Source organism: Halyomorpha halys, unplaced genomic scaffold, assembly GCF_000696795.3.
Source record: "Halyomorpha halys isolate HHAL.00 unplaced genomic scaffold, Hhal_1.1 Scaffold185.1, whole genome shotgun sequence".
In the NCBI taxonomy this organism is placed as follows: Eukaryota; Metazoa; Arthropoda; class Insecta; order Hemiptera; family Pentatomidae; genus Halyomorpha; species Halyomorpha halys.
Genome location: NW_027106126.1, coordinates 1202415 through 1215960, shown reverse-complemented (window position 1 = coordinate 1215960; position 13546 = coordinate 1202415). Strand labels below are relative to the sequence as shown.

The 13546-nt window shown below is 27.8% G+C and overlaps 1 protein-coding gene across 1 annotated transcript in view; it reads left to right on the top strand.

Moving 5' to 3' along the window:
* The first annotated feature begins 5743 nt into the window (after positions 1-5743).
* LOC106679231 (mite group 2 allergen Lep d 2) overlaps positions 5744-13546 on the top strand; it is a 12366-nt gene continuing 4563 nt past the window's right edge. The window contains exon 1 of the mRNA XM_014418248.3: positions 5744-5898. Within this exon, the coding sequence (XP_014273734.1) occupies positions 5811-5898 (88 nt within the window). The 5' untranslated portion in view covers positions 5744-5810. The remainder of the gene's footprint in view (positions 5899-13546) is intronic.

The following is a 13546-nucleotide window of genomic DNA, read 5'->3' as shown; positions in this document are numbered from 1 at the left end:
GACCTCTTCCCCTACAATATCCTTTAATAATACCCCTGTCGTACAGATCCGTTACTTCTCGACGTTACATCTCAACGTTACAGATCGTTACATCTCGACAAACTACTGACATGGAATCCCCTCATTCAAGACCAGAACGACAAGAAACTGCTCGTAGATTCTGACTATTGCAACATTTACTAGACAAACGGTCTGAATTACCAATCCATTACAAAAGACTGATCCACATGAATATTATAAGGCCTATCTGGACATACGGAGTTGAGCTTTGGGTCTCCACTAAACCATTGAATTCCTCCAGAATCCAATCCTTACAGTCCAAAATCCTTCATAAAATTCTTAATGCTCCTTACTTTGTCACAAATCAAGTCATCCATCAGGACCTCAATGTTTCATATGTTGCCGATTTGGCCAGAACCAGATACCGTTCCTTCCATAATAAACTTCTCAACCACCCAAATCCACTTGTTTCTAACCTGGCTTCTCCTTCATTACCTAATAATCCTCCTAGAGGCCTGAAAAGAAGATGGCCTCGAGATCTTCTCCTCTAGAAATGTTATTAGAGTTCTATCAGTGGGTAGATTCTCCACATGTTTTTATCATGTCACTATGTCACTTACAGCAAATTTACTTGTTGTATATTTGTGTATACAGTTGTAAATATCAATAAATAAATTATTAAAAAAAAAAAAGATTATAAATAAAATGGATAAATCATGTTACATTAAAAAAAAAAGTTCATGATAGTAAATATAAATATTTGTCAATTAAGATATGGTAAGAAAAAGGTATTAAAAAATTCAAAGAATAAATGAAAAAAAATTAAGGATCTTTGGAATGATATGACAATTTAAGTTATTGCACATATATGTATAAATTATGGCAATTCGTTTTTTTATGTGTTTTTTTTTATATTTACTTAATCACTGAATTTTTTACCTGCTATGTTATTAAGATCAGCAGTAAAGGCTTCTAGTACTCTTACTTTAGTTTTTTTAAATAATATGAAAAACAATCGCCAGAATAAAAGTTTAATTTACTGCCACATAAGAGAAGTCCAACCAATAATCAGACCATTAATTAGTTATCTTTGAAACTAATTAATTTTAAGAAACTATTTCAAATTGTTATTGGAAGTTGAAAATTAAGGAAAATTAAGATATGTCAGTGCTGATACCCAGCTGATATGTCAGCCCTAACCATTTTTGAAATAATTGCCATTGTTGATGACACACCTATATATTTTTTTCATTAGGGTTATGAAGGAATCATATATTTTTTAATATTAATCAAATTAAGATATTCTAGTTTAGTAATTAAATATTAAGTAAATTATTATAATATCTAAATTATATGATTAGAAAATAATTTGTGTTTTAGTTTTCATTGAAATTTAATTCACTATATCACTCAGCTCATAATTCATTGGTAAAATCATAAATTTATTTATAATGTGATGTATGAGAGAAAAGGAAGATTTTGTGAAATAATACTCATGAAGGATATTTACTAAGTTGTGTTACTTTTAAATTAGTGACATTAGTATATCCTCTTATCTACTTATCTTAAGATAAAAGTGGATAACTATAGAAACTATTTGCTAACATAAGTTAAAATGAAGTCATCTGTTTGTTCATTGTGTCTTGTAAAGTACCAACCATATAATGAATGGGCCAGATCTTTGTAAATATATTTCACAAACAATATGCACATATCTATCACTATCCCTGACCCTTTAGATAACATTTAGGATACTCTTTTTGATAATTTGTTGTTTATTCAGTTTTCATGGAAAATATAATAGAACTTTTGACCATCATTCTTCAAAAGGAATCCATCCAGAACACATGTGGTAGTACTTAAATTTATGAAAACATAGGGATAGGAGGATCAAGTCAATGCTTGTATACCAGAATAAAAAACATTTATTTATATTAAATTAATAGATACAATTATTTATATTCAATTTTGATATAAGTTATAATTAATTGTGGCCACACTTTTTTTTGGCCAATATATGTTATTGTCAAATTAAAATTACCTTATAATTGTTCTGAAGGGACCTAGCCCAAGAATAATATAAACTATTTTTCATTCAATTTCAAATAATAATAAAAAAAAAAAAAAAAGAAAATAACATCGATTATTGTAGAAAGACCAAATGCATTTCATAAAAATTAAAGTATTTCTTAAATAATCATATTATAATTCTTTGCCTAAAACAATAATTGTTTTTAGATACTATGTAAAATAAAATAATATTCAATATTTTATGTGTGCAATTTTTGCCTCAAATAAATTGAAGAATAAGTTATTTGCTAAATGGTGCTCCTTAAATGAAATATAACTAACTAAAAAAAAAATTACCCATTCTATAACAATTTATATCATTGTTTGCAACTTTTACTTCCCAGTTATTGGTTCTAATTATGAGAACTGGTTGAATTCCATTGTAGGCAAAATTGGTTCTCTGTATGACAAATTGGTTGAATATTTTAAAACAATTTTAGTTAATATTTCTTTAAAAATCATTCTTCTAATATTTGAATAATTAAGTGAGATTTGACATAAATAGACAAAGCATTATTTACTTTTTGCCATAGTCTATTAATTGATTGCCTTTATGATAGAATGTCTATGGAATATTTTTAATGACTATCTTTTTTGATAAAAATTATAAGACTTTTTGAAAAAATAACAAAATAAATAATTAACTAATATGTTAGAAGTAGGTACCTCTGAAATGTAGGGAAATAAAATATATTTTATAATTGACCTATCCAAAATTTATTTGTATCCATCGTGATATCTGGGATATTATGGCACTAATTCAAAAACTACATATTTTTTACAATGTAGTAATGAGGTTTTGGATTTAAGATTGTGATATATATACTCTATTTATTTATAAACAATTTACAAACTTAATTGTAAAATTAGGTGTATATTAATACTTTTTAAGAAACTATTTTACATAAAACTGTTCTTTCTTCAATGTATCTTTCGATTTTATATCCTGTAGGATTTATTAAAAGCAGTTATGTATTTTCTAATTATGACATTATTTAGTTGTTTTTTTTTAATTAAAAGTAAAATGATTGCATAGATGTCAATCCTAATCAAATCTACCAATGATGGTTTATAACAAACTTTAGTTATTTTTATTTTTTTACTTATCTCTATATTATATTCAGAGAGTTGAAAACAGAAATTATTAATTTTATAGTTTAGATTTTTTGTAAGCACTCATTTTGTATTAGTATGTCCACCTACTCGGTTTTAATGATATTTGGTTTGAACAAAAACCATGTCAGAGTATAAAAATTTTTGTTTGCAGTATTTAGAACTTGTAAGTAAACATTAAATTTTTGAAAACAATGTTTAAAATTTACTACTTCTTTAATGTCTTCTTTTTTTTTTTTTTGCTTAATGGGCCTTCAAATATTGTGATTTATAAAAATCATATTTTTAAATTTAGAATATCTTAGAAGGAACACACTTTAAAAATTAAATACTTTTTAATTGTGTTGTAATAAGCTGTTATAATTTCATTTCTGGGACTTAATTTGAATTTTTTAAAGTCAGATAAAATTTTAAGAAGTGTTAATAGTGGTAAGATGTTCAATCTGAAATATATCAAAAGACGCAAGCTATATAAATTTTAAATATACAGGAAACAATTTTATACTGTTCTGTAATAACTAGTTAAATTTCATCACTGAGACTTAATTAATTTTTAGATTGAATTTCCCAATATAGCTGAAATTGTGAGAACCATCAGTACCACTCAGATGTTCAATTTGAAATATATTGAAAGAGACAAAGGTTGAATATTTCAAGGTTTTAGGGTACATTATTTTACTCTATTCTAATAAGTGAGTATAATATCATTGCTGAAACATTATTAGTTCTTCAGTTAGAAATTTTAACTATATTAAAAAAACTATTTAAGTCTCATCAATGAAGATTGAACTGTCGATTGCAACACAAATAATGAATATATTCTATGTTCAATGTTCAATATTCTAAAAATTCCAAATTTTTAAAATTTATCTCCTTTGAGTCTGAAGTAACAGTTTTCAAATAAACTTTCAATTTATTATTATTTTTGTAATGGATTATGTATTTTCAAAAAAAACTTTTTTGTCCAATATTCCACTAAAAACTTATTCAAAATATATATTATCCTTAGCTTGAAATTATTTGTCTATAAATTAATTATTCCTGTTCTCAGTTTTCTTTACGGTAGATACTATATATTGGAAGATTTTCAAACAAAATATTCTTTCAGAAATCTAGAATGAAAATAAAACAAAAATATCAAGTCCTTGGGAACTAGTCTCTGGCCCATTTAATTATTATACCAGTATCTAAGAGTGCGAAACCTGACTTGGATTGCAAGTTTAACGATTTCTCAATTTTCTAAAAAAAAAAAACTTATTTTATATCATGTGAATTATACTCAAAAAATGTTATAGAATAAAAGTTTTTTTTGCTTGATTACCTACTAGTACTTTTGAGTGTTGGTCATGATAATTAATACTTTCTTATTGTTGCATTTATCCAATTTTTGGTTAATTATTTTCAATTATGGACTTTTGTAACTAAAAAATAAAACGTTAAAATTCGATGTTTTACGTTTTCGAGGTACAGAGAAATCAAATACCGAAAAATCTTCCTGTCACTTATTTACCCTACACCGTATTTGCCTGTCGCGACTATTAATGGTAATTACCGGTCTGAATTTAGCAATCATTAGAGTATTTAATTAAAATCATAATAAACTCATATTTTTTAACTAGTTTACTCGGGCAAAAATTTCGCACAAACTTTGGGTTTGTACCAGATTCGTTCAGCACAACTTTAATCATTTACATTACGTAATCTTTGTACACAAAAAGATTTAATGCATCTATTTAAGCCCGCCCTATTCCAACTCGAGTAAACCTCATAAATAATTTTTTTTTCTAACCTCTGAAACAGAAAAAATGTATAGAAAATAATAAGTACATATAAACAAACACAGGTCCAGTATTCTGGAAAGTTCAAGACAAACACTTATCTTATATTCAAGTAATAGAGAGTTTTCACGTAATATCTATAAGTAATAGTGAAATTATTTAATTTTTTTTTTTAAATCTTTAGTGAAAATGCTTTTTGGAAAAGTTGTTCGCTCAAACTTTTCCCGAAAAATTTGATTTCAACATTTTATTTTTAATTGTTTATGAAAATGTGATAGTACAAATTGTACTGTATATTGGAAAGAAAATATTTTATACTCTTTAACTTGGTTTTTTTTGAATAATTTATGTTTTGGAACCATGGAGTTGAATTTGACTCAAAACTCCGTAAATTGCTAAATAGATTAATACACTAATACAAAATAGTTGCTCTCAAAAAAACTAAATATTTTAAAAATTAATGAATAGGTGCCAGTTTAAAAACTCTTAATATAGTAAAAATGTAGGTAAAAAAAAATTAGATTATTTTATTCGACTCTTATTCGAGTCGTACCATTGTTTATAGCTTTTTTTTTTGCACCATTTTTAAAACTTCAAATGAAAAATACTCACAAAGTATCTTTCAGGATATCATGGGGAGAAACTTTTAGTTTTAGTTGGTTGATTCCTATTTCAAAATGTTATAATAACACGCGGAACTAAATTTGAAACAGGATATTGGAAACCAATTGATATCGATCTATCGATCCTGTATTGGTATATAATCGATAGCAACGCCTTTTAAGATAGTGTGAGCGACCAGTCCAATGCCAGTTCCTTCGCTGCTTCCGTCGTGTTTGGTTGGACAGAATGGTTTTCACTAAGGTCTTCTTGTTTGTCAGCTTGGTTGTGATAGTTTCATCAGAATCCATCCCATACAAACCTTGTTACTACTCTGGTAAGTAAAATAATAACAATTTAAAATTGATGATTTTTTTGATTAATGATTTTTTCAAAACTGTATTAGAAAATCTTCAAAGTCTACTCCAATAAATCTGGACTTAAGTTTGTGCTATTTTTCAAATGGATTTCCAAGTATTTTCAAAAATGTATATATTTCATTTGTTATTAGTTATATAACAGCTGATTGTTGATTTCCAATATGTTCTTTTTTACTTTTATAATTTGAAAATAAAAAAGTGCTACCTACCTTAAGCTAAATTTATATCATAAAATATTTTAACAGGTTTTAAAATGCAGATATAGACTGTATTATTATTTGCATTTTATATCGTGTATTAATGCTTTCCCGAAACAAATAAAGTAATAATTCATCAGCATGGAATACAAATAATAAATTTTGTACGATGCTACAGTATTGAGGTTTTAATTTAGAAAAATACACATGCTTGATCATAAAATAATTCAATTTCAAAGTAAAAATTATTTTTTTATGTTTTTTTTTTATATTGAATAATATCTTTATAATATAGATTACGTTAAGTTCTAGGTTCAATTTAAGTTACGATTTTTTTCGACGAAATTTGTAGAATTTTTAATTAACTTGGCAGAATCTGCATGAAATTGCCTGCTAGGTTACTCTTTCCCATTATTCCTTCCTCGGAAATTTGTTCGGTATTCGATATTCCTAATCATATGATAATAAATAGTCTAGCGGTTATTTGGTCCCTGAACTTGCTCCATGAATGTCCCCGCTTTCTACGCTGATTATTCTCTTACTCCACATAAAAGCGCGCTGTATATAAAAGACATTTTATGTTACACATCATGCTTTCCTTCCTATTGAAAAAAGTATATAATTTATTTTAATTTTTTTGTGTTAACTTTCTCAATAGTGTCCCTCCATTGTTACAATAAATCTCTTTTGTTATTTGTTGAATTAAACTTCAAGACAGTGTAGCTACATGAAATACCTAGAGGATATTTTTACGTTATGCGAAAATAAACTGTGGTGAAAAACTGTGGATAAAACATTTATTTAAATTATTTATCAATACCAATAGCAATAAAATTAATTTTCTTTAATATAAAAAAAATATTTCTCTGTACCGAAAATAAAAGAGATAATACTTATCACGTAGTGATAATAAACTAATTGATGGTAATATCTGAATAAAAAAAAAGAACTGAAATCATTAATGGATTTATTATTGCTAAGAATATTAAAATAATTTCTATCTATGAGACTCATTGCAACAAATATTTGGTTATGATTAACAGTAATAGCGCAATAATTAGTAGGTGAATTTAAATTAAGCTGTTAAGTATTACTGAAAAAACATATATATAAATATGAATATTTTTCATAAAATATTATATAAAAAGTATCTAGGTATTTTTATTAAACTCCTAACTGATATTAAACATAATTTTATTTATACTACGCGTTTATTCAAAATCGTTAAAGCCAATTTTGAGAAAGTTGTAAACTCGATGATATGGAGGGGCACTTTCGATTTTAGCGAAAAAGTTGCTTTAAATTCAAGGCTTATAGTAGCGATATTCATGATCTTTATTTTAACATGTTAAAGCGTGTTAAATGGAAAAACTCATGTTAAATGGAGAAACATTTCCTTCTTTTACCATGGGGGTATTCATTATTTTGCGTTAAATGTAAAATGTTTTACCATGTTAAATGTTATAAGTATAGGATTGTGAGCGATCTAATTTAAAATCATGTCAAATGTTAAATGCTTCTAGCGGATTTTATGAGCAACTTGTTTTATAACCTTTCCTTCCAAAACTTCATTTTATTGTTTACTTCTAAGTTTTGATTAAAATAATTTGTTACAACATGCCTAAATTGATTGAAAAGTAAAAGTTTGGCTACTGAGAGTCTTGTTGATCTTCTAATTTGTGAGGAAGAGAATCATTGTCATAGATTGCTTCATTATTTATAAAAAAATATTGTACGAGCAAGTAATATGTATAATACTACATTGCTACTACAACAAACAAAATGGTGACGAACTGAGCTGTTCTGTTGCGTGACGTCATGCATCATTTAACAGACATCCTACCATGTTGTATGTTATATCATGTTATATGTTTTAACATGGTAAAAGAAGGAAACAGTTCTCCATTTAACACGCGATCTTTCGTTTAACATGGTCATGCATTTGTCTCCTTGGGCGAAAAACAGTTTGCTCTTTATCTATATCATTTTCAACATATTCCCGCAGACGTCGTTCCAATATTCGAGTGTATAGTTTATCCTCACGTTCCTTCCCGAGCCTGTCTACTATAACGACGAGATTTCGTAGCCGTTGTTCCAATATTCGAGTGTATAGTTAGTATACAACCGAGGATAGGCAAATAGGTCTATAATTTTCACAGATGGTTTGACTTCCTTTCTTATGTATGGGGATAATAATATTTTACTTCCACTCTTCCGGTATTCTCTGTTCATTCCAAATTATCATAAGAATAATCGATAAATTATTATTGTAGATTTTTTTTAAATCCACTGTTTTTAACCAAGGGAGGCACAAGCATTTTAAAATATGGAGGCCCACCAGATTGGAGAAGGGACCCTTAAAATTATATTCTGAACAACTTTAGGTTATAAACAACACATTAGGTAGAATAATATATTTAATATTTGTTACTTTACAAATATTATAAAGAAAAATATAAACATGTACAGGTGGCACTTTTCGTGATTTTGGCTAGCTAAATCAGGAATTACTTCTTAAAAGCCTATTTATTTCAGTACCTAAGTTTCTATCTATATAGGTGATAAACAGCTCAATGTTTCTTGAAGTAATGCAACTTCTCAGCTCGTTCTTGATCCATTTTAATTTATAGATGAGAGGAGTAAGGGAGTACATGGGGTGAGGATGATGCTGGGCAAGACTGCTAACTACTGAAGGGAATATTATTTTCCCACTATTTAAAGAATGCAGGCAAAATAATTATTAAATTAATATAAGACCTAGAATTACAGTTCAGTAAAACAAGAATATATGTCAGATGGATCAACTTTATTCTGTTTCAATAATTAAAAAAAAATAAAGATGATTTAATATTCTTGTCGAGAGACAAATTCCTCAATGTTTAATGAGTTATTAAGTTTATGTCGTATTATATCGTTTTATATTTTAAAAACGACTACAACTCCTAATGACTGATAATAATAATGGAAATGCCTGACCAATGGTCAGGATGACTCACAGCTTAACCAATCTTATTAAATGTCATTAGACAATGGCCATTAGCATCAGTACAATATTTTTTATGAACGATCGAGCTCCAGATAATTATAAAACTGAGAAATCAGTTATTGTACCTACCTATTGATGAGAAGAGATGGTAGCTGATTGAATTTAGATAAATCACAATAGTAACTAAGTTCAAGATCAGTCAATGTTAAACCAAACCTATTTATTTCTTATCATTGTAGCAGCGGTGCCGTTATGTACCAGGCCTTGAGCGAATTTTTTGCTGCTAGAGTCATTCTAGCTCGTACGGCTCATCTGCGGCCAATACTTAGACCATTGATGCAACAGAGAACTGTCGCATTTATATATTTCTTTTATATACTTTAATTTCGCTCTTGTGATATATTGTAATATTTAAATTTTTTTATTTCAAAGAATAAAATCTAAAAAAACGGATTCTAATTTACAAACGAGTAATGTCTTACATGCTGAACCTCTCAGCAGCCTTTCCAAAGCAAGATGCTTTATTTCCCACTTAAATGTTATGGTAAAATTTAACCCCTTCACCGAGACCTGGGACGTGGCAAAGTACGGTCCCCTTGGTCGAAGTCCTCGAGGGCTCTGCAGCCTGAAGTCACCCACACCTCAACACCACCAGCCGGAATGGTCCCTCCCCATTTTAGGTACCCCCTGGCTACCAAGCCACTAAATGTATAAACCGCCTTCAACGGACAATGTTTTGTTCATCTTATAATACCATCAGACAAAGCAAGATAAAATGTAAATAAGTGTATATATAATTTTCTTAGGTTAAGTAAAAAAGGTTAGAAAAAAAAAACGGTAAAATTTAATTATGAATGAATAACCTCCGAAGCGATTCTGGTACTAGCATTCAATTCGTGTAGATCAGAATTATCAACCGTATATCTGAAATATTAAGAACATCATTATTTCTTCAGGGTACATTCCTATCCAGTCCATACTCAATAAGGTAGCTCCACGGTTTGGTCTTTTTTATGGTTATTTTTTTTTAATCATACGAGAAATAATTGTTTAAGTAAAAACTTACAGTTGTGCATATCGCCACTCTGCTCTAATGACACATCAGAAAAAAAACAAAATCGTTTGATTTTACTTTGAATTGGAAGTTTTCAAAATTGATGTCATAGATTGAAGTTACTTTGATAAAATGACTTTTAATTTTTCTTTTTACTATAAATTGAAAAAAATTCCAAGAGATTCTAGGCTAATACTTATATTATCTCATAATGTAACTTCATATGAAAATATGTGCTTTAGCCGGTCATACCAGGCTCTACTTAAAATTCAGCTTTAAGCTACCTCACTTTAAAGACGGTCACAAAACAATTGTAGTACGATTGTCACAAGTATACGGTACAATACCAGATATAAAAAATAACTTTCTATTCATCAGATGTGTCTCTACCAACGTAAAGCAGCTTTATGCATAAAGTGAAAGGTAACATGAGGAATATGAATCAAAATTAAAGTTAAAAATTGCTGAGTTTTTTTCTTTCTTTTCTTAAATGTATTTTTTTGGTTGGAGTGCTCAAGAATAAAAATATCTGAGCCATAAAGCAATAGTTATTTAATGTTCTTATAAACCATAAATGCATTATTAATAATTTGATCCTCTAGGAAGAAAAAATGTTTTGTAAAATTGCATTCAGTTGTAATAGTTTTATTAAATCTTTTTATAATCAGTATATATTTACTGCCTTTTAAGGTAAGTAATTTTGCTAGGAAAGTATGATTAGAAATGATGTCATAGGATAATTAATAAATATTTGCGCCCCAAATAACGACATCAGCAGAAGATTACGATGAAAAAATTGACAAAGCAGAAAGAACAATAATAGTGTTTCTCATCATTAAAATGTAATGAGATTTTATATTCATCTTCCCAGGCTTAGTTATAAATAAAAAATATCCAATGTAACTTAGTTTAAAAAAAAAAAAACTGTATTTAGTTTATATCTAGTAGTTATAGTGAAAAGGGGGAAGGGAAAAACAATATTGTATCTTTGTTAATGCCTATGGCTTCCTTCACAGTGGTGCTTAGTGCTTTTCCACTAATTTTATTAACAATACAAATAAAAATTACAATTTTCAATTTTCTTAAAAGGGAGAACCTTTAATTGTATTTTTCGTAAAGCTAGTGGAAATGTACTTAACTCTACTGTGAAGTAAGCCATCGATATGTCAGCGATTATGTATCTAGTAAGACTGATAGGCATGTTGTGTTTTGTAGTAAATCTATTTGGGCAGCATTGCTGGTTAAACAAAGTATTTCTATCTAAAATAATATTTTGAAAACAAAATAATAAAATTAAAAATATTAATAACCTTTGGAACTTAAATAAATTATTAGTTGAAGTTGAAACTAAATATAAGAGGCAGGAAGACAATAGCTCAGCACCAACTCGTATATTAGAACTCTTATTGACTATTTCCTGTCGGCTTTATTCCAAATGGTACTTGAACGGACATTGTAAAAGAAAAAAATCATAACGATCGAGATTTAGTGAAAGAAATACTAACAATATTATTATTTGTAATGCAATAAAATATATTTCTGTATTAAATATGTAAATTATGAGGTTAATCTGTCAACATGTTCAGTTGTTTGTTCTTGATGCAAACGATTCACTAAAGAATAATATTTGATATAAAAATAAAAAATAAAGAGATTTTTTTTCTAAAATAAAAATTGTTTGTAAAACTAATTAAAATTCGACGAAAAAAATTCAAATTATGGTTTTCATTATTTTTTTCATTTAAGAATAAATTTATGATCTACAAGTAAAAAGATAAAGTTAAATTTATTTAATTGGATAGTCAGTGAAAATTATAAAATGATTAGAGTTTGCATGTAACAAAAGATTATACTTACAAGAATAAACAAATATATACAATAATGTTATAAATTAGCATTAAAACGTCAATACGGGTATTAAAATACTCTGCCTGAAACCTAAGACTCACAAAGGAGTGAGTGCATTTCGCAACTTATCCCTATAATTTTTCCCATTTCTTATGTGCCAATGAAACTGAAAACAAAATTAGTTAATGAAAGTGGTTTGAAGAGAATAAAGTCTATATTTTTGTGGGCTGATGATACTGTTTGTACTTAAACTTGTAATTTAATGCTTCCTGTGCATCTTCACTCAAAAATATTACTGATAAAATCTGTATGTTGAGAACGGAAAGAGGTTATTAAATCATGCATATTGGTGTTCACGACTTCTCGCAATATTCCTAACATATTCCTTAAATTGTATGCTGAGTATTTCAGTTTAATGTAACTTCCCCTACAAAAAATAACGGTAGGTTATTTTCATACCCGACTCCGATTAAAAATTACGTAATATATGAAGAATAAGAAAAATAATAACCAAAATACACACAATTTTGCACAAAAATATTTTAAAATAAATTAAGGTTATAATTTACTTTAATATATAATCACTATTTTTTTTATATATATAAATATATAGTTGACCGTAAAACTTACCTATAAGAAGATGGTCAGGGTTGCTGTCAAAAAGGAACAAATAGTTTATAACTATTTATTTCATTTTGACCGCAACCCTGACAATCTTTTTTTTTTTTGTTTTAATTGGCATACCTTCAGCAGCTTCCATTTCAGCAGAAAACGTATATTCTGTGATGACTAAATACGGAATGAGTGAAAATAGAAACATTTTTGCTCGCTTAAACACATTTTATTAAATTCTGAATGTATGCCGTGAGTTTCACCTCACTAGCTCATCTAGTTTTAGTACAAACGATTTTCATTTAAATGTTCGAAATTTGATTTTTTTTTTTTTTAAAACAGCTAAACTGGCTGTTACATCCCCTAAGGGTGTGTGGGATTGTACATGAACCTGAAGCATAAAACCCAGACTATTTAAATATAAGCCTAGAAATAATTTTAAAACTTAGTCTCCATTACAACATGAAAACCTTTTCTGGCATTCTTTAAAATTTTACTAATTAGCTAATTAATTCAATAAAATGAAGAATTATATTTGTTTATTGATTTCCCCTATATATCCAAAAAGGTTTATCCTAACAAAAAAAGGTATTTTAAAATAAATTAAATTCTGCAATGAATGAGTATTGTAACTTAATAATTCTGTAAATAAGTGCTGTCATATCTATGACATTGCTATGTTTACACAATTTGTAAATACTCTTTGTGAGGTTTGTAACAAATCTGGATGGTATGACTTGCTGTCTCACTGGTGAGCCATCTGACTCAATATCTTGTTCCCATTTATTCCCAATAAATATAAATCTACTAGTAAGCCGAACTCTGAGTAATTTTATCCTTACCATTTGAATAATATAATGAATAAAATCCTACCTTGAACTTGTTGTGAACGAATTTTCAGCTATATA